General features: G+C 40.2%; 1 protein-coding gene across 1 annotated transcript; it reads right to left on the bottom strand.

Annotated features, from left to right (window-relative positions):
* Positions 1 to 335: 335 nt before the first annotated feature.
* LOC137291957 (uncharacterized) lies at positions 336 to 2,521 on the bottom strand. The gene is made up of 3 exons (XM_067823512.1): positions 2,257 to 2,521; positions 1,128 to 1,307; positions 336 to 451 (listed from the first exon to the last, which is right to left on the bottom strand). Exons 1-3 carry the CDS (start codon positions 2,519 to 2,521, stop codon positions 336 to 338), a joined length of 561 nt encoding a protein of 186 aa, XP_067679613.1.
* Between the last annotated feature and the right edge of the window lie 16,477 nt (positions 2,522 to 18,998).

The following is an 18,998-nucleotide window of genomic DNA, read 5'->3' as shown; positions in this document are numbered from 1 at the left end:
ACTTTTTACTTTTTATACTACATTGTGCTGCCATTCGATGCTTCTTGGAATTGGAAATGTCGTTACTGCTGGAAATGAAAGGTTCCAGATTACACGTGGTACCGTAGTCTCCATCTTAACTACCACGTGTTCGCGACTAGCGGCTCATTATTATGACAATATCCAGTTCAGCTGCTCAGAGGAGCTTTGTTTTTCACTCGATCATTGGATGTCCATCACGAATGAAGATGGTATTTTCAGTCTCAACTCCCAGGGGATCGTGCAACTCTTGCTGCCTTTTAGGCATATAGAGTTAATGTGGCTTCAGTGTAGCACTAAATACATGTGGACGTATGTCACTTACGTGGTGGGGGATGTTTGGTTCGATGTGTTGCGACATATGGCGTCGTGGTGGGACATGGCACACTCTTGATGTCCGGGCACTTGTGAGATGCCGTGGCTTCCGTGAGACCTAGAAAATAGTGGCAATGATTTTGTTACTGTTCTTGGATGTGTAGGACAGGAACAGTAACTGATCTGTATGTTGTAAGGGTATATCAGAACGAGGGCAAATCTTTAACATTATCCTTTAATTTTTGCAATCACTGCACTATTAATCTTATAAAAAAGACATTATAGTTTTTCCTCCTATATTAGTCTTATTGCAGAAATGCCGCCGTAAAGCCATAACAATAGTTAATACCAAGAGACCATGAATTTTTTTTATTATTTCTTTGATTCATATGTCAGGATTGTTATAGACATTTGCTGCCGACTTGGCCCCAAATTTGGCCTCTAGTCGGCCTCCAGTCATAAATCCATGTGTCATGTTATGATTTTAACGCAGTCTAAACACCAAAACTAATCGGGTGTTGAATTTAAAGATTATGATGAGAAACAAAACCAGAAACAAAATTAAGAGCGAGATTGCCATCCGAACAGTATCTGTAGAGTCAAACACTGAAAACGTACGGTAAGAACATCGTTCTGCGTAAGTGGAATAAACTGTCTGGCTTATCGGTGGATTCTGTAAAAATTAATTTAAAATGGGAACCGCACAAAACCGTTACCCGCTGACATATGTTCAAACAGTTCTGGACTACAAACACCCCGAGCTCCTAAAAATAACATTAACAAGAATGAGAAACCTTCAGGATACAGGTCTGTAGCCTTCATTCCACACGCTGACGTAACGTCATTATAGGCGGTGTCCTTGACCTTGACCTCCAAAGTGTGAGCTTCATACTGCGTCCCTGGGATGCGAAGAAATACAACATAATCCTCTCCAATCGTCAACAAAGAATCAAAACATTTCCCAGGATTAGGCCCTGAAACAAATGTCAATGGAGGTTACTCAGCCACCCAGCATAGCAGAGTTAGTAATTATATCAAATAAGCATCGCTTGCAATGTTAACTTTAAGAAATACAGAGAGTTGGTTGGATGGTTCTTTAACGCCGCCCCCAGCAATATTTCAGCTGTATGGGAGCAAACTGTAATTAATCGAATCTGGACCAGACTGTCCAGTGATCAACAGCATGAGCATCGATTAACGCAATTGGGAACCCATGACATGTGTCAACCTAGTCAGGGAGCCTGACAACCTGATCCTGTAAGTCGCCTCTTACGACAAGCATGGGCTACTGAAGATCAATTCTAAGCCGGATCTTCACGAGACCACGCCGTTTGGGACTGACGACATGCAGTCAAAAAACATGTTCACCTTATCGACCGACACGACAAAATGTTTATTTTTTAATTTTGTTAGGAAAGCACAATCATTATGTTTTCTTGTCATGTTATGTTATTATGTGAAAAAGCGTCATTGTTTTAATGATTGCAAAGAACACCAAAACCATCGTGTCACTTCACTGACTGAGATATCAATCATAATTTTTTTAGGATAAATACAATGTTTCGTCACTAAATACATTTAACATCAATTTTATAAAAACGATTCTGTTCGCTACATTTAAGGTGAATAACCGCTCAATTACACCGAAGGAATATCATGTGCTGGGTGGAGAGGGTGAAGGGTAAGTGGTGAGAGGTACATTGTCCACGCCGACTTGTACCTATATGCCTACATGGTGAAGTTTTATTAAAAGCGTTGTTAAGACAGTTCAGCATTTTTTTTCTTTGTGTAAACGTTTGCGAAAACAAATTCGTGGGTATGTCAAGCTCTGTGACTGTTTGACAAAAAACGCCTCGGGTCTATCACTGATGGTCACCCACCAGAACTCGGCGTAGAACGATAAAAACAATGAAAAAAACGTACCGCCATTGGTAATATTCAGAGCTCCAGGTAGCCTCGTTCCCATGTCTTTGAATACACACTGAATCTTCAGCTCTGCTACGAAATGTCCCGGATTTGACGTGACGGGATAGTGTTTAACAATGGAGCCCTGTGCTACAATCTTAGAGTACGTCACTTTATCCTGAACTGACATCTGAAAGCTTGGGTCGCACCCCAGAGCCCCGGGGTGGGGGAGAAGAAACACCAGGGTGAAGATATAAGGTAACGACACCCATGGGGAACACATCGTCTCACGTTGTGGGGAACTATAAAACTGACTGAGCGACACTCTTTGACAAACGTTTGGTGTGCACAGAAAAGGGTCGGGTTGGTTGTAGCCAATGCATGTTTAGTTAATTCTCATGTAAATTTACTGATGACAAATATCTGACGTGGTTTCTCAGTTGAAAGAAAGCAATGATTTGTTCGGCTGTTTATCGCGGGAGTGACAAGCCCGGCGGAGAGATTAGCTTTCGTTCAGAGCATACTGCGATCGTTAGACAAGTTACACGTCTTTCTTCCATTGTCGGATGTTTTTCATGCCTTCCCTACAACCTTTCTTTATACAGGATGCGCTTAAACTCAATATTCTTGTAATACACGTGTCGAGGGAAATGTCATCACTAGAGGCGTAGATACCATTATGAAAAAGCCCGGGCTTGCGTATGATTGTTGTGAAAAAGGTTGTGCAAACCCTCAATACTATCCAAATATAAAGATTTGCAACCTATAGGACTTACACGAAAAAATGTGCTTTCTACGCGACTGATCACGTAATTGCTAGGTTAAATGGCTGTCCAAAATGTCATTCAAATCACGAAGTTCCTCGCCATCAGTATCAGCTGAGAGGTAGACAGAGAGATTCTTGGTTACATAAGATAAGGAAATAAGAAACGGAACGAATTATTACCCTATCGCATGTTTCAAATTATCTAAGGCCAGGCGTCTTTCTTTTCAATTTAAATTTACTATTCCAATAGTGACATGAGTGGTCAGTAGATCGATTTAATCAGTAAAAATGCACTGTACACGAGTTTTATGTAGTTTGGCGAATGATAAGAAATCAATGTGGGCCAGTTTTGATCACTTTAAAATATGAAGAGAAAGTCTGACTTGTCATGGAGACGTATCATATTACAAAACACCGATACAGCCATATATATAATTACTTGCTATTGCTATTTGTATCTGAAGAGGTTAATGCAAAGCATTTTTCTCGAAATCATTAATATTTAGATAACGTCATTATTTAGACACGTCTTTAACGTGAGATATTTCAAGGAAATGCACGTAAAGGCTCTACACGCCGAGACACTACAAAATGGATCTTGGGTGCATTGTAGACTTTAGATTTTCTGCGGAAGAAACTTTGCTTAAGGAAAACGACAATCAGTCATCGTATACTTAAAAATAATGCAGGTGCTGGCGATAAAATTATGACATCTTTGCATAACAATAAAAATATATTACCATTGTCAAATGTATGATATGAATGCAATATCCATTATGATACATACCCTTGACCCAGTGGCTATCTACCTTATACTGTGTCGTAATACGAGCCGCAAACAACAACCGTCCAATCCAGTTTGGAGTCAAACGAATCTCAGCGAAGTGAAATAAAGGTAGATGGAGGGGGCACTTTCCAGAGGAAGGTACGTTAGCGAATGTCGTCAAAAACGTCTATCATGACAGAGTGATGACCAGTAACTTGACCTATAGACGTCGAAAAGACCCAGTTTAAAATCCCATTTAACGGGCGTATGGATTTGTCATTGCACTTAACACGTGTATCTTGGTCTACAATCATCCATCACTTATCGTTTTGCAGCTACTGGAAAACCATTACATCATTTTGTCAGACTTCATCCTTTGCATCACTTCGTCATGTTTCATCCTTAGTATCACTTCGTCATGTTTCATCCTTAGTATCACTTCGTCATGTTTCATCCTTAGTATCACTTCGTCATGTTTCATCCTTAGTATCACTTCGTCATGTTTCATCCTTAGTATCACTTCGTCATGTTTCATCCTTAGTATCACTTCGTCATGTTTCATCCTTAGTATCACTTCGTCATGTTTCATCCTTAGTATCACTTCGTCATGTTTCATCCTTAGTATCACTTCGTCATGTTTCATCCTTAGTATCACTTCGTCATGTTTCATCCTTAGTATCACTTCGTCATGTTTCATCCTTAGTATCACTTCGTCATGTTTCATCCTTAGTATCACTTCGTCATGTTTCATCCTTAGTATCACTTCGTCATGTTTCATCCTTAGTATCACTTCGTCATGTTTCATCCTTAGTATCACTTCGTCATGTTTCATCCTTAGTATCACTTCGTCATGTTTCATCCTTAGTATCACTTCGTCATGTTTCATCCTTAGTATCACTTCGTCATGTTTCATCCTTTACATACCTTTGTCATGTTTCATCCTTAGTATCACTTCGTCATGTTTCATCCTTAGTATCACTTCGTCATGTTTCATCCTTAGTATCACTTCGTCATGTTTCATCCTTAGTATCACTTCGTCATGTTTCATCCTTAGTATCACTTCGTCATGTTTCATCCTTAGTATCACTTCGTCATGTTTCATCCTTTACATACCTTTGTCATGTTTCATCCTTAGTATCACTTCGTCATGTTTCATCCTTAGTATCACTTCGTCATGTTTCATCCTTTGCATCACTTCGTCATGTTTCATCCTTAGTATCACTTCGTCATGTTTCATCCTTAGTATCACTTCGTCATGTTTCATCCTTAGTATCACTTCGTCATGTTTCATCCTTAGTATCACTTCGTCATGTTTCATCCTTAGTATCACTTCGTCATGTTTCATCCTTAGTATCACTTCGTCATGTTTCATCCTTTGCATCACTTCGTCATGTTTCATCCTTAGTATCACTTCGTCATGTTTCATCCTTAGTATCACTTCGTCATGTTTCATCCTTAGTATCACTTCGTCATGTTTCATCCTTAGTATCACTTCGTCATGTTTCATCCTTAGTATCACTTCGTCATGTTTCATCCTTAGTATCACTTCGTCATGTTTCATCCTTTGCATCACTTCGTCATGTTTCATCCTTAGTATCACTTCGTCATGTTTCATCCTTAGTATCACTTCGTCATGTTTCATCCTTTGCATCACTTCGTCATGTTTCATCCTTTACATACCTTTGTCATGTTTCATCCTTAGTATCACTTCGTCATGTTTACATCATTAATTGTTTAATTCCCTATGAATCTTCTGTGACGGACTTGTTGCTTTATACCCGTGACGGTCCGGGGTAGAATAGGCCTTCAGCATCCCATTCTTGCCATAAAAGGCGACTGCGCTTTTCGTAAGAGGCGACTAAAGGGCCCAGGGGGTCAGCTCGCTGGCTTGGTTGACACGTGTCATCGGTTCCCAGTTGCGCAGATCGATGTTCATGCTGTTAATCACTGGATTGTCTCGATTATTTACAGATCCCCGCCATATAGCTGGAATATTGCGTAAAACTAAATATACACACACACCTATGTGTATTTCACTGTGTGATACACACATACACACACACACACACACACACACACACACACACACACACACACACACACACACACACATTGCTAAAAGTATATATATAACAGGAACTGCCACGATCCATCCGGAACTCGATCATATTCCATGTCATGTTTCACACATCACTTTGTCATGTTTCACCCGTTACATCAATTTGTCATGTTTCACCCGTTACATCACTTTGTCATGTTTCACCCGTTACATCACTTTGTCATGTTTCACCCGTTACATCACTTCCTCAAACTTCAGCCTCTATATTACTTTGTAATGTTTCATCCTTTACGTAATTTTATCATGTTCCATCCTTTACATCACTTTCCTTCTGACGAGCTAACGCTTTAACCACTAAGCTATACCACATCCATCCTGTTCATCCGTTTGTCATTTTTCATGCTTTCAATAATTTTGTCACATATTTTCCTTTACATCCTTCTGTCATGTTTCATCCTTTACATCCTTCTGTCATGTTTCATCCTTTACATCCTTCTGTCATGTTTCATCCTTCACATCACTTTGTAAGGATTCATCAGTCCATGTCATGCTTCACCCGTTATATTACTTTTTCATGTTTCACTTTTTACATCACTTTGTCATGTTTCACCCGTTACATCACTTTTTCATGTTTCACCTTTTACATCACTTTGTCATTTTTCATCCGTTTCATCAGTATGCCATTTTATATACTTTACATCACTTTGTCAGGTTTCATGCTTTACATAGTTGGAGTATCTTAGTGGTTAAAGCGTTAGCTCGTTAGTTCGAAGACCCGGGTTCGATTGGTTTAGGTTGCTGAATGCGGCCTAAACCATCTCATTCGGCGCCTCCAACAGGTTATCAGTCTGTAGGTGTGTATATGCAAGTCCCGTTATGATGCCTTGAATTGCAGACTCACAAAACAGCCCTTTCACCGTGATCTTGAAATAGGTTCGATTCTAATCACATAACTAGAATATCCGTTTGATTTGACCAGACCTTGACAGATTAAGCCGGGGTGTAAGATACCGACAATGACGACTGACAGCTTTGTTTCAGAAAAAACAGCATGGCCGCTGATTAATGGGTCAGTATCGTATATTCGTCATTCTAAATTCTACACCTAACTTTGGTAAACTGAACATTTGTACAACACGCTTGTATCACATGACAGAAGTGTTACAAATCACCTGTGACGCAAGGCAGACACATATATAGCAATATCCTCATGTCAGGTAGGGAGTTTAAATGGTTCATGATAAGACAACCTATCTGCTCAGACTTATTTATGAGGAAACAAACGCCGCCTTCTGCCAATTTGTCACACTCTCGATGATAAGGGTGAATAACGCTGTTATTTCACACAGTTATAAATGGCATTGGTCTGTAACGTAACCTGATTTGTTGTTCTAGATACAACTATCCCACGAGGGTTATTACAAAGGAGGAAGATGAGGGGACAATGATGCGGGAGCATGTGTATCAAAAGAGAAGACGGGGCGACAAGAAAAGGGAGGAGACCGGCAAGTACTGGAAAGGCAATGGCGGGAAGATGCGTGTTTCGAAAGACAAAACTGGGAGAAACGAAAGTACAAAGGAGGGGGGGGGGGGGACATTGTATTATATACAATGAGAGAAAAATGGAGGGGAGAGGCGAGGACAAGAGAGAAAACGAGGAGGAAAGAGGCAAGAAGAAAGGGGACGTCGATAGACAAGACTTAAGATGAGAAAGGAGTGATTGATTTTAGCAATATTCCAGCAATATCATATCACAATGACTATGTTCTGAATCTAAACCGGGGTCTTTTGGGCGACGAGCGAACGTTTTAACCACTCGGCTACCCCTATGGTATCTGTGGATTTATAAAGTTACCTTATGTAAGGCAAGGATAAGGGATGCGACGAGGAGACAGGCGATTGTAAGAGAGAAGGGCAGGAGAGAGGTATAGGCAGTGGAAAAGATGATGAGAATGGGACGATGATAATGAAGAGGATGAGGAGAGTGGGACGAAGACAATGGAGAGGATGAGGAGAGTGGGGCGATGACGGAGAAGAACAACGGAGCAAGGACAATGGAGAGAATGAGAAGAGTGGGGCGGAGAAAATGAGGAGAGTGAGACAAAGACAATGGAGACGATGAAAAGTGTGGGGCGAAGACAGTGGATGAGAGTTGGGGGGAGGTGAGTCAAGGACAGTGGAGGGGAGTGTTGGCGAAGTCAATGCATAGAATGGGGAGTGGAGGCGAGTACAGTGGAGAAAATGAGACGTGCGGCGAGGACAGTGGAGAAAATGAAAAGAGGGGCGAAGGAAGTGGAGAGGGTGGAAAGACTGGCAAAGAGGACAAACAGGAGGAAGAGGAAAGAGGAGATGGTTTCGGAGACTGGCAGAAAGAAAGATCTGGTGGTGAGTGTCACGAAGAGTGTCAGAAGCAAAGTCATCGAGAAGAGGCCGTAAACAAAATGGAAAGTCTGGAGTAATTCTGAAGTTAGCGGCCTAGGTGATGAGCTCCAAGCTATAGCCACTCTTAGGAGCATATGTGGTCGTGTCTTTCTCTCTCTAATCCACCATGATGCATACATGCCTTGCCATGAGTGATCAACCATTTGTAATAGGCTCATCCCGAGTCTTGATTGCGTTTGACGGATACATCTCAGCCAGTCACCAAGACAGACAATACTGCAGAGTATTAAACTGTCTCATTTGTTCACAAACAAATCCATTTGTCCATGCTGTATTGCAACGGTAACGTCACCCACTACACAATTTTCATGACTCACTGTGCGCACCCGTCAGGTTGAACTGGAAGGCTGATAAATCATTTTATCTATATCGCATTGCACTAAATGACGCTCACTTTTTCAATGACACTAAAGATAAAAGGGCGTACTAAAGGAGAAACATTCACCTGACCCAGGAGGTCTATACCCTGAAACATCGCACGCCTTCCAGTAAAAAAGTGTACATCATTAGCGTCTCTGCTATATGGCCTATTTATCACATCTAAATATATTCAAAAGCTGAAACCTTTGGGCGTAGGAAAGAATTACGTACAACGTTCCTGTCTTCTATAAATATATCTTTCCAAGCGTGTGATTGTTTGTTTGCTGGAATTTTGTCTTATTCAGGAATAAAGTCATAAAAAATTTGAAACAGTCAATATAGAAATTGACATCATAAGCATTGACTTATACAACTGAAATACGATGACATATGTCAGCGAGCCTGACCACCCGATCAACACTAACGACAAGCATGGGTTGCTGAAGACCTTCACGGGTTTTCAAGCGTGTGGGTTGTTGTTAATGCTTCTTGTGACGTTATGTCCGTTACTTCAGCTTGATGTCGGAGAGGGTCCCGACGACCTACAAGTCCCAAACGTTTACCACTTTGGTGAGCCTCATAGGCACTGATGCGATGCTGATAAGCCAACAAACATTATCTCGGAAACCGGGTTTCGAACCCTTGACAATAGATTTCTGTCGGGGGGACGCAACTCAGTATGTCCATGACTTCTTGTCGTTTGAAATACGATTTCATGATTAAAGTTGTTTAAAGTTAATGTTGAAGTTTTGGTTATCTGCAAAATATGCAATATACAAAGCGATCTTGGCGCTAAGATGGGCATAGCTCCCATACCTTAACATTGACTTAAGGTAGTCTTAGCGCAGGCTGTTTTATACAAGGGCACTAAGTGCTAGGGTTCGACTGGTCACAGACGGAAGGGGGACATGTGCATATCTGCTGTCCGTTGTATGTGACCTTTCCCCCAGAAATACCTCCACCTACCGGGTGGGATTCCGAGTATGAATATGCCAAGTAGGCTTGGCTGGTCGGAAGATGCCTTAAGTGGATCGGATGGTCGGGGTGAGTATTGCATCCCATTTATGATGCTCATAATACTAATTACTGGATTGTCCAGTCCAGACTCGATTATTATTCAGAGACCACAGTCATGTAGGTGGAATAAGCTGTCGTGCAGCGTTAAACAACAAACAGACGGTTGGCATGTGCTTGACAAATCATTCAGATCAAACTGTGACCACAGTCCGACGCTATGACAATGTTACCCAACCAGTCGCGTCATTTGGATCCAACAAGCAATACAGGTCCTGGCGATATCTATCCCAGTGAAAACCACCACACTGGATTTCAGGTTTAGGAACACAGTGGTTGTCCAGAGGTACATTGATTTAAGATTTATGACTTTCCTCCTTATACTTACAGCAAACAGTTCATTGGCAAACAGATCAATCAACATTGTGCGATCCTCAGAGTGTCCAGGTGAGATCGGCTTAAAATGGGCTTCATACTTACCATTTAGCAACGTACATATACCTGTGTGTCTGTCTGTGTGTCTGCACAATATCAATTAATTTCGTATATCTGTTGGCGTATGTGTAGATATTAATACTGCTGCTGGTTTGCCATTTTTATGAGATTTTTAATGGGCACAATTGTATTAGATGAATTTTGTTAAAACATCTTGATTCCATCAAAATTGCTGTGATTTGCATATCTGCTCTATCACAAAATAGTGGAAGAAGAAGTGAGCATTGTCCACATGTCCTTCCATGATAAAATCAAACTTCTACCATAACATCTACCATAACATCTACCATAATATCATGGCTCGGGACATGAGCTTTACACTGGACACCAATATGCAGAACTGAAAGGAAGTCTTCAAACTGACAAATTTCCATCACATCACCATCATCACCACCGTGGTCACCATCATCATCGTGGTCACCATCAACATCAACATCAACATCAACATCAACATCAACATCAACATCAACTATTCACCAGGACCCATGAAGCTACGAGGGTTGGCTGAAAAGTTCTCAGCCTGAGTAGTTTTTCCCCACCAGGTAGAGACAGGTGTTTGCCACCAATGAGGACAATCATTTAGTGAATCATAGACACAAGAACTACAAACGTACTAATAGTTTTATCTCAACTACAGCTCTTTTGGTAAACCTACCCTCTGAAATCATCAGAAATGGACAAAACTGAATACAGGGCAGTCATCAAGTACTTGCAAAAGAAAGGGATGTCCCCAACACAGATACATGCTGACATGGTCTCCACTCTAGGAGATGATGCTCCTTCATTTTCCACAGTAAAGAAGTGGGCTGCAGAATTTAAGCGTGGAAGACAAAGCCTTGATGATGACCCACGCTCAGGAAGGCCTTCAACAGCAACCACTCCAGAAAACATCACGCGAGTGCTCGATATGTTGATGGATGGTCGACGATTGACTACTCGACATATTGCTAGTGTAGTGGGCATCTCTCATGAGAGGGTTGAGCATATTATCACCAACGAATTAGGAATGACTAAAGTTTCTGCAAGATGGGTGCCAAAGCTCTTGACAGCAGAACAGAAACGTGTCAGGTTCCAGACGTCCCTTGACAATTTGCGTCGTTTTGAAGCAGATCCCGATGATTTTGTGGCACGATTTGTAACCATGGATGAGACCTGGATACATCACTTTCAACCAGAAACAAAACTACAGTCAAAACAGTGGAAGCATCCTGATTCACATGCTCCGAAGAAAGCCAAGTCTGTTCCTTCAGCTGGAAAGGTGATGGCATCAGTCTTTTGGGATTCCAGGGGTATTCTGCTCATTGATTACCTTGAAAAAGGTCAAACTATCAACGGCAGATACCATGCTGATCTACTGAACCAGTTGCGAGAAGCAATCAAAGCCAAACGACGACGGATGATCGCTAAAGGTGTCCTCTTCCACCAAGACCTGTTCACAAATCGGTGGTGGCCATGTCAACAATCCGCGATTGTGGCTTTGAACTCATTGACCATCCTCCTTATTCACCTGATTTGGCTCCTTCTGACTTCCACCTGTTCCCCAAAATGAAAAAGGAACTCGCCAGTCGCCATTTTGCAAGTAATGATGACGTCATTTCCGCTGTGACTGATTTTTTTAGGGTAGCTGAAGAAGATTTCTTCCTGACCGGGATTCGGGCCTTGCAGCATCGCTGGCAAAAGTGTGTGAACTTGGATGGGGACTATGTAGAAAAATAAATTACAAACGTGGACTTTGTAACTTTTTTTCACAGTGAGGCTTAGAACTTTTCAGCCAACCCTCGTAGCCTATGTTTGTCATAAGGTGGGAGGGACCATTTGGTCAGGTTCGCTGATCGTTTTGACAAGTCATCGGGTCCCAGTTGCATAGAACGATGTTCATGATGTTGATCAGTGAACTGTCTGTTCCACACTTGATTATATACAGACTGCAGCCATATATCTGGAATATTACTGAGTATGGTGTAAAACTAAACTCACTCAGTCACTCACTCACTCAATGTATTCATCAGCTTATTCTAAAAATTTCACACTAATAAAATATACATAGTTAAAAAAAACATACACGTTGGAATATTTTATTTCATTTAAAATATGTGCAATATACATCCTTTTTTTCACCATATAACAGCCATACCCAGGACAGGCAATCACTACAAGCAACTTATCACAGTCAGCATCAGTACTGGAATAGTCAGTATCGATACAACTAACACAGGTCCACAAGCTGATACAAAACAAATATGGCCAAATATCAACTTCATACAAATAACCCATCATTAACAGCCAACTCGAAACTTTCTTTGGACAAGTTTGTACTTACAGTTGGTACCTTCTATAACTGATGTCATTCTTACTGGATGCATGTTTTCTGGCTGTGTTTAGTCAGACATTTCGGTTTCCTGGCATGCTTCTGACGACAACATTGGATTCCCAACAAATCATGTTTTTTAAGGGTCATGGTTGACTGACACTCCACTATCCAATCACAGGGCCCCATTCAACAAAGCGACCATAAAGCTACGACAGTTGTAAGTCTATGTTAAAGTATGGTGCTACGACAGTTGTAAGTCTATGTTAAAGTATGGGAGTTACAATCATCTTGGTGCCACGACAGTTGTAAGTCTATGTTAAAGTATGGGAGTTACAATCATCTTGGTGCCACGACAGTTGTAAGTCTATGTTAAAGTATGGGAGTTACAATCATCTTGGTGCCACGACAGTTGTAAGTCTATGTTAAAGTATGGGAGTTACAATCATCTTGGTGCCACGACAGTTGTAAGTCTATGTTAAAGTATGGGAGTTACAATCATCTTGGTGCCACGACAGTTGTAAGTCTATGTTAAAGTATGGGAGTTACAATCATCTTGGTGCTACGACAGTTGTAAGTCTATGTTAAAGTATGGGAGTTACAATCATCTTGGTGCTACAATCGCTTTGAGGAACAGGGCTCTGGTCCTTACACTTTCGCAGTTTGAAACAGAAAGGCAAGTAAATACGTGTAGCTCAAGTTTTTTGGGTCTGATATGCAGGATGTATTCTGTTTTGACAGTAACCATAGTAACATGAATGCACACAGTGTTCCCAGAAATTATTGAGAAAATCTTTGGGTTTTTTTTCTAATGATGCTAAGATTGGAAAAAGGGCTTTCACTATGCACTAAGCATACTAAATAAGGGAGACAACTCTTGAAGGCTTAGAAGGCATCTCATTACATCAAGAGTTATCTCCCTTGTCTGAGCAGACGGCTTCCTGTGTTGACATGGCAGAATTTACAGCAAGAGAGAAAAGAAAGCTCATTCTAGATGATTTTGAAAGGGGTGAGGCTGATGCTAAAGTTTTAGCTTGTAGACATGGTATCCCTCTGTCTACAGTATACAGAACTTTGAAGAATATTCAAACAGGAACCGGGATAGAGCACAAAGCAGGGGCAGGTCGGCCTAGAAAATTCAGTGTTCTGGATCGCCGAAGACTTGGGCATATTGTGAGTAGGGGCAAGTTGAAAAGTGTTGAGAACATCAGAAATGAAATGATTAGCAGGGGAAGTCCTCAGGCATGCAATGAAACAGTTAGGCAGGAATTACAGAGACTTAATTGGGTGAAAAAACGTGGAGTTCGCCGTTGATGAAAGATGCACAAAAGGAAAAACGTTTAAACTGGTGTCGGGCTCATGAAAATCAAGATTGGGATAAAGTTTTCTTTTCGGATGAAAGTTCTGTTTGGCTTTTCCCTAATTGTGTGAAAATTTGGACCAAAGATACTGTCAAACCTATCTACCAGCGACCAAAACATAGCCCGAAGTTTCACATGCGGGGTGGCATATCGGCTCGCGGAGTGACGCCATTGTGTGTTTTCACGGGAAACTTGACAAAAGAAAGATACGTTGACATTCTAACTGGTCACCTTCTTCCGACAGCACAAACATTGTATGAAGATGATTGGATTTTCCAGCATGATAATGACCCAAAACACACTGCGCGCTACACAAAACAGTGGTTGTCGGGCGAAAATGTTCAAGTTTTAGACTGGCCCAGTTACAGCCCAGACCTAAACCCAATTGAGAATGTGTGGGGAGTCATGAAGGACAGAATAAACCAAAAGGGACTGAGAAATATTGAAGATATGAAGGCCGAGGTGGTCCAATATTGGGATACCCTGTCACACGATTACCTACAAACTTTGATGGGTAGTGTGCCTAGGCGTATTCAGGCATGCATTGCTGAGCGAGGAAGTCTAACAAAGTACTAAAACAAGACTGAGACTGTAAAAGGATGATGTTTTAACATGTTTATGTAAGTAAAACGCCAGAAGTTAATAAACGTAATGAGTTACATGACGCAACATGATTCTCAATAATTTCTGGGAATACTATATGTACTTCATGCAAGGAAAGCTTGTTCTCTTTGCCAGATGTTTACAGTGCCCGGGTTAAATCAAAACTGAATTCTATTAATCACTGAAACAATAATTTGAATGAACTTTTTCATATCTGTAAGCAAGTAAATATAACACTGGGTCATCTTCAATAACAAAAACTATTAGTCTGAGGAACAAAGAGGATTGAACGCTGTGTGTCTACCAATACAGTCAACTATTTCATAGACATGGCAGATACAAGGAGACAAAGTAGGCCCATGTTTGCATCCAGAGGTGACAGGTGAAAAGTCCCTAACTGGTGACTGTGTAATGACATCTCTGTAACGTGATGTCTACCTGGCTCAGAATACATGTTGACATCACCTGGCATCTGAAAAATGGACAATACTGTGGCCAACATTTCTGGAATGTGGTAGACAGAATGTGTGCATCACCATAATGATCTTAGTGATATGTTGCATCATCAATAAGCAATTATTATCGGTGATGACAGTATGGGATTAATTTGCATAAACTTATGTTGAGATATTTACAATTTGCTAATAAGATGCTACGTTTTGCAAATCATGTGCAACAGAATTTCACAAGCAGGTTGGTCAGTCTCTACTAAATAGCTCCATGTTATCAGCAAAATGTAGCATCTGCTTAGTAAATTGTAATCATATTCGCATAAATTTGTGCAAACTGAATGAAAGAATGTCCTGTGGGATTACATACTGATGTCAAGACTTTGGTTGACACTAAAATCTCAGGTTAACTATATGAAGACCTTATGTGAATATTACCAAAAATCAGCAAAGAATTCAGAATACGTACTTGAACACTTGTATATTTATGTGGCCATTACCTTATTCCTGGCCATTAAATAATTCAAAGCACTAGAACAAATTCCTTATGAGGGAGAAATGAGTGAGTATGGTTTTATGCCACATTTGTTTCAGCAATACTGCAGCAAAATCACAGTAGGGACACCAGAAAATGGGCTTCACACATGTGGGGAATTGAATCTGGCTCCTCAGCATGCTTTAATGATTAGGCTACATCACCAAACCTACGAAGGAGAAGGATTACAGGGATTAACGAAAAAAAGTTACTCAGAGTCTGAATGGGGTTTCCATGGTAAAACCCTCCATTGGTTTTCAGTGTGTGAGAACCATAAAGCCAACATTAATTCAGTTTAGCTTGCACACAAGTAGGTACATTATAGAAGTGGAACAATGCTGACACTCATCTTTCATCATTTCAAATGCAAATCAAGAGCTTTTTGGTAAACATTCACTGACAAAAGCTGTCAAAATTTGGTAACTTTGTTTCTAATCATACTAAGACAGTATCCCACTTTTCAAATTCCACACACATCGACAAGTATGTATGCACTATTAACAAAGTGAGTCTTACTCTTCAAATACAAAATCAATTTTATAAAAAAGCAATAACAAATGTCCTCTAAACACACCCACTTTTGATAACAAAATATGGAAAACATACAAATAAAACAAAATAAAACATTACTATCATGAAATAATCCTACTGCTATATGCAATGCACTCATAATGCAAATGAAGATAAACGGAGGGTGTGAAGATGATGGTTTGCATCAGCAGCAAGTAGTTATGTGAGGCATAACGGTGAGTCTTTAAAGCCCAAAATTCATATCATCACATCAATACTTATGCAGCTATGTTATCACCATATTATTCTCAACACCCTTAGTAGTATACAAACTGGCCCCCATAGTCACATGACTTGTACTATTATATAATTATATCACAGCATATTATTGGTCTTAAAACAAATGGGTGCATGATGCACTGACCACAACCAAACTCCTTTTTGAACATAACAGATGGATCCCTCTACAGTCCCTTTGACTCAAAAGTGGACCGATGAATTGCATTCTAACTTGAAAACTAATAAACATACAAAACATACAAACTAAACATCAGACCAACTCTGTGAGATTTTTGCAGAATTTAATCCCTAAATATCAAAATGTTGTTTAACAAACTATCATTAAGATATAAGACACAGTTCACTATGTGTTACCAGGGAGGTGTGGGAGAAATGATGGAGATGGCACAGCACAGGTTAGTGAATCAATAACTTTATCAGCACTTGTGAACATGCTTCTTGAACACATGGCTGTTCCCTTTTCCGCACTCCTCCCTTGTAACAAATAGTGAACCATGTCAACATTTTAAAGACGGTTTGTTAAACAACTTCTTTTATTCTTAAGACATAAATTCTGCAGTAAAATCACAGAGATGGTCCGATATTTTGATTATGGTTAGTATTTCATTGAGCGTTTTATGCATATTACTTTTAGAGATAGACTGCAACTGATCAGTCCTATTTTGATCCAAATGTACTATAAATATGCATACAAAACACCTTCTAGTTCCTGCAGTAATACTTGTGCGTATCATTAAGACACATTAAAGGTAGGATTTCAAAACTGTGAGACCGCCTCCATCAATTACATCCCTCTCAGAATACCCCTGAAAAACGCTGAAACAATTAAGCTGAAACCAACAGGCATGTGATGGAACCAAACCTGCCTGACACTGTTATCAGACCTTTCCTTAGATACAACAATCCAAGTAAAAGATGTGAAAGACATAGAATAACACCTCTCCCCTAAGAAATACCTGTCTGTGATAATGGCAACAGCTGCGTACAGCTTCATCCAAAGAATAGTTCTGATTGCTACAACCTGACCATTATGTAATCATTATTAATTAAATTGAAGATATTTAATTGTTGAATGTCTGAAAGTCACACTGTATACGACTCAAAATAAGCTCAGGCTCAGCAACAATGGGTGTTTTCATGAGACCACAGGCAATTAATCCTGCCACTGATTATGGTTAGTATTTCATTAAGCGTTTTATGCATATTACTTTTAGAGATAGACTGCAACTGATCAGTCCTATTTTGAACCAAATGTACTATAAATATGCATACAAAACACCTTCTAGTTCCTGCAGTAATACTTGTGCGTATCATTAAGACACATTAAAGGTAGGATTTCAAAACTGTGAGACCGCCTCCATCAATTACATCCCTCTCAGAATACCCCTGAAAAACACTGAAACAATTAAGCTGAAACCAACAGGCATGTGATGGAACCAAACCTGCCTGACACTGTTATCAGACCTTTCCTTAGATACAACAATCCAAGTAAAAGATGTGAAAGACATAGAATAACACCTCTCCCCTAAGAATTACCTGTCTGTGATAATGGCAACAGCTGCGTACAGCTTCATCCAAAGAATAGTTCTGATTGCTACAACCTGACCATTATGTAATCATTATTAATTAAATTGAAGATATTTAATTGTTGAATGTCTGAAAGTCACACTGTATACGACTCAAAATAAGCTCAGGCTCAGCAACAATGGGTGTTTTCATGAGACCACAGGCAATTAATCCTGCCACTGAAGCTGATTATATACCTCCTGTCCAAACACTGGCTATTAACAAACTGAAAAAGTATAAAAAAAATTATTTTGGATGATAAATAGAATCACACCCTTGTCTCATTTGATATCAGATATTCATTACCAATTGATATATCTCAGATAAATTTGGCAAGCCTTGGAGTACTAAGATGGTATCAACTTGCATCAAAACATTTTACATCAAAAGCTGCTTAAAGACATTCCCTCCTTCTCTTACAAGTTATAAACAATGATTTGAATACCAACAGAATGACACATCAATGTGTGAGGCCTGTCTGCTGGACATATGGTTCACCCCCATTCAAATGAGTGAGTTGGATTAACACTTCACTACACTGATATCACTCCATGGAATGTGCAAATTGGGTTTAACACTGCATTGATATCACTCCATGGAAACAGTGAGGTAAATACCACACTGATATCATGCCATGGAATCAGTGAGGTAAACACCACACTGATATCACTCCATGGAATCAGTGGGTGAGTTGCATTTAACACCACACCAACATCACTCCATGGAATCAGTGAGGTAAACACCACACTGATATCACTCCATGGAATCAGTGAGGTAAACATCACACTGATATCACTCCATGGAATGAGTGGGTGAGTTGCATTTAACGCCATACCAACATCACTCCATGGAATCAGTGAGGTAAACTACACACTGATATCATGCCATGGAATCAGTGAGGTAAACACCACACTGATATCACTCCATGGAATCACTGAGGTAAACACCACACCGATATCACTCTACCGAATAAGTGAGGTAAACACCATACCAATATCACTCCAAGAAATCAGTGAGTTGGCTGTAACACCACACTGATATCACTTCATGGAATGAGTGAGTTGGCTTTAACACCACACTGACATCTCTCCATGGAATGAGTGTGAAATGAATGTGAGAAACGCAGACAAGGCTAGTACTCAGATCATCAAGTCCATGTTGTGACATGCAACTGAAGCACCACTCAGTGTGACCAAACAAGCAGCAGTTATGAAAACAAAAACATA

Source organism: Haliotis asinina, chromosome 7, assembly GCF_037392515.1.
Source record: "Haliotis asinina isolate JCU_RB_2024 chromosome 7, JCU_Hal_asi_v2, whole genome shotgun sequence".
Classification (NCBI taxonomy): Eukaryota; Metazoa; Mollusca; class Gastropoda; order Lepetellida; family Haliotidae; genus Haliotis; species Haliotis asinina.
Note: the sequence above shows the minus strand (reverse complement) of the source record. Positions and strands in the feature narration are given on the sequence as shown.

Coding starts and splice junctions, on each gene's coding strand:
- LOC137291957 (XM_067823512.1), bottom strand. CDS start 2,521: ATGTGTTCCCCATGGGTGTCGTTACCTTATATCTTCACCCTGGTGTTT. Junction 1,308..2,256: donor TCTGAATATTACCAATGGCG/GTACGTTTTTTT, acceptor CATTTGTTTCAG/GGCCTAATCCTGGGAAATGT. Junction 452..1,127: donor TACAGACCTGTATCCTGAAG/GTTTCTCATTCT, acceptor ACTATTTTCTAG/GTCTCACGGAAGCCACGGCA.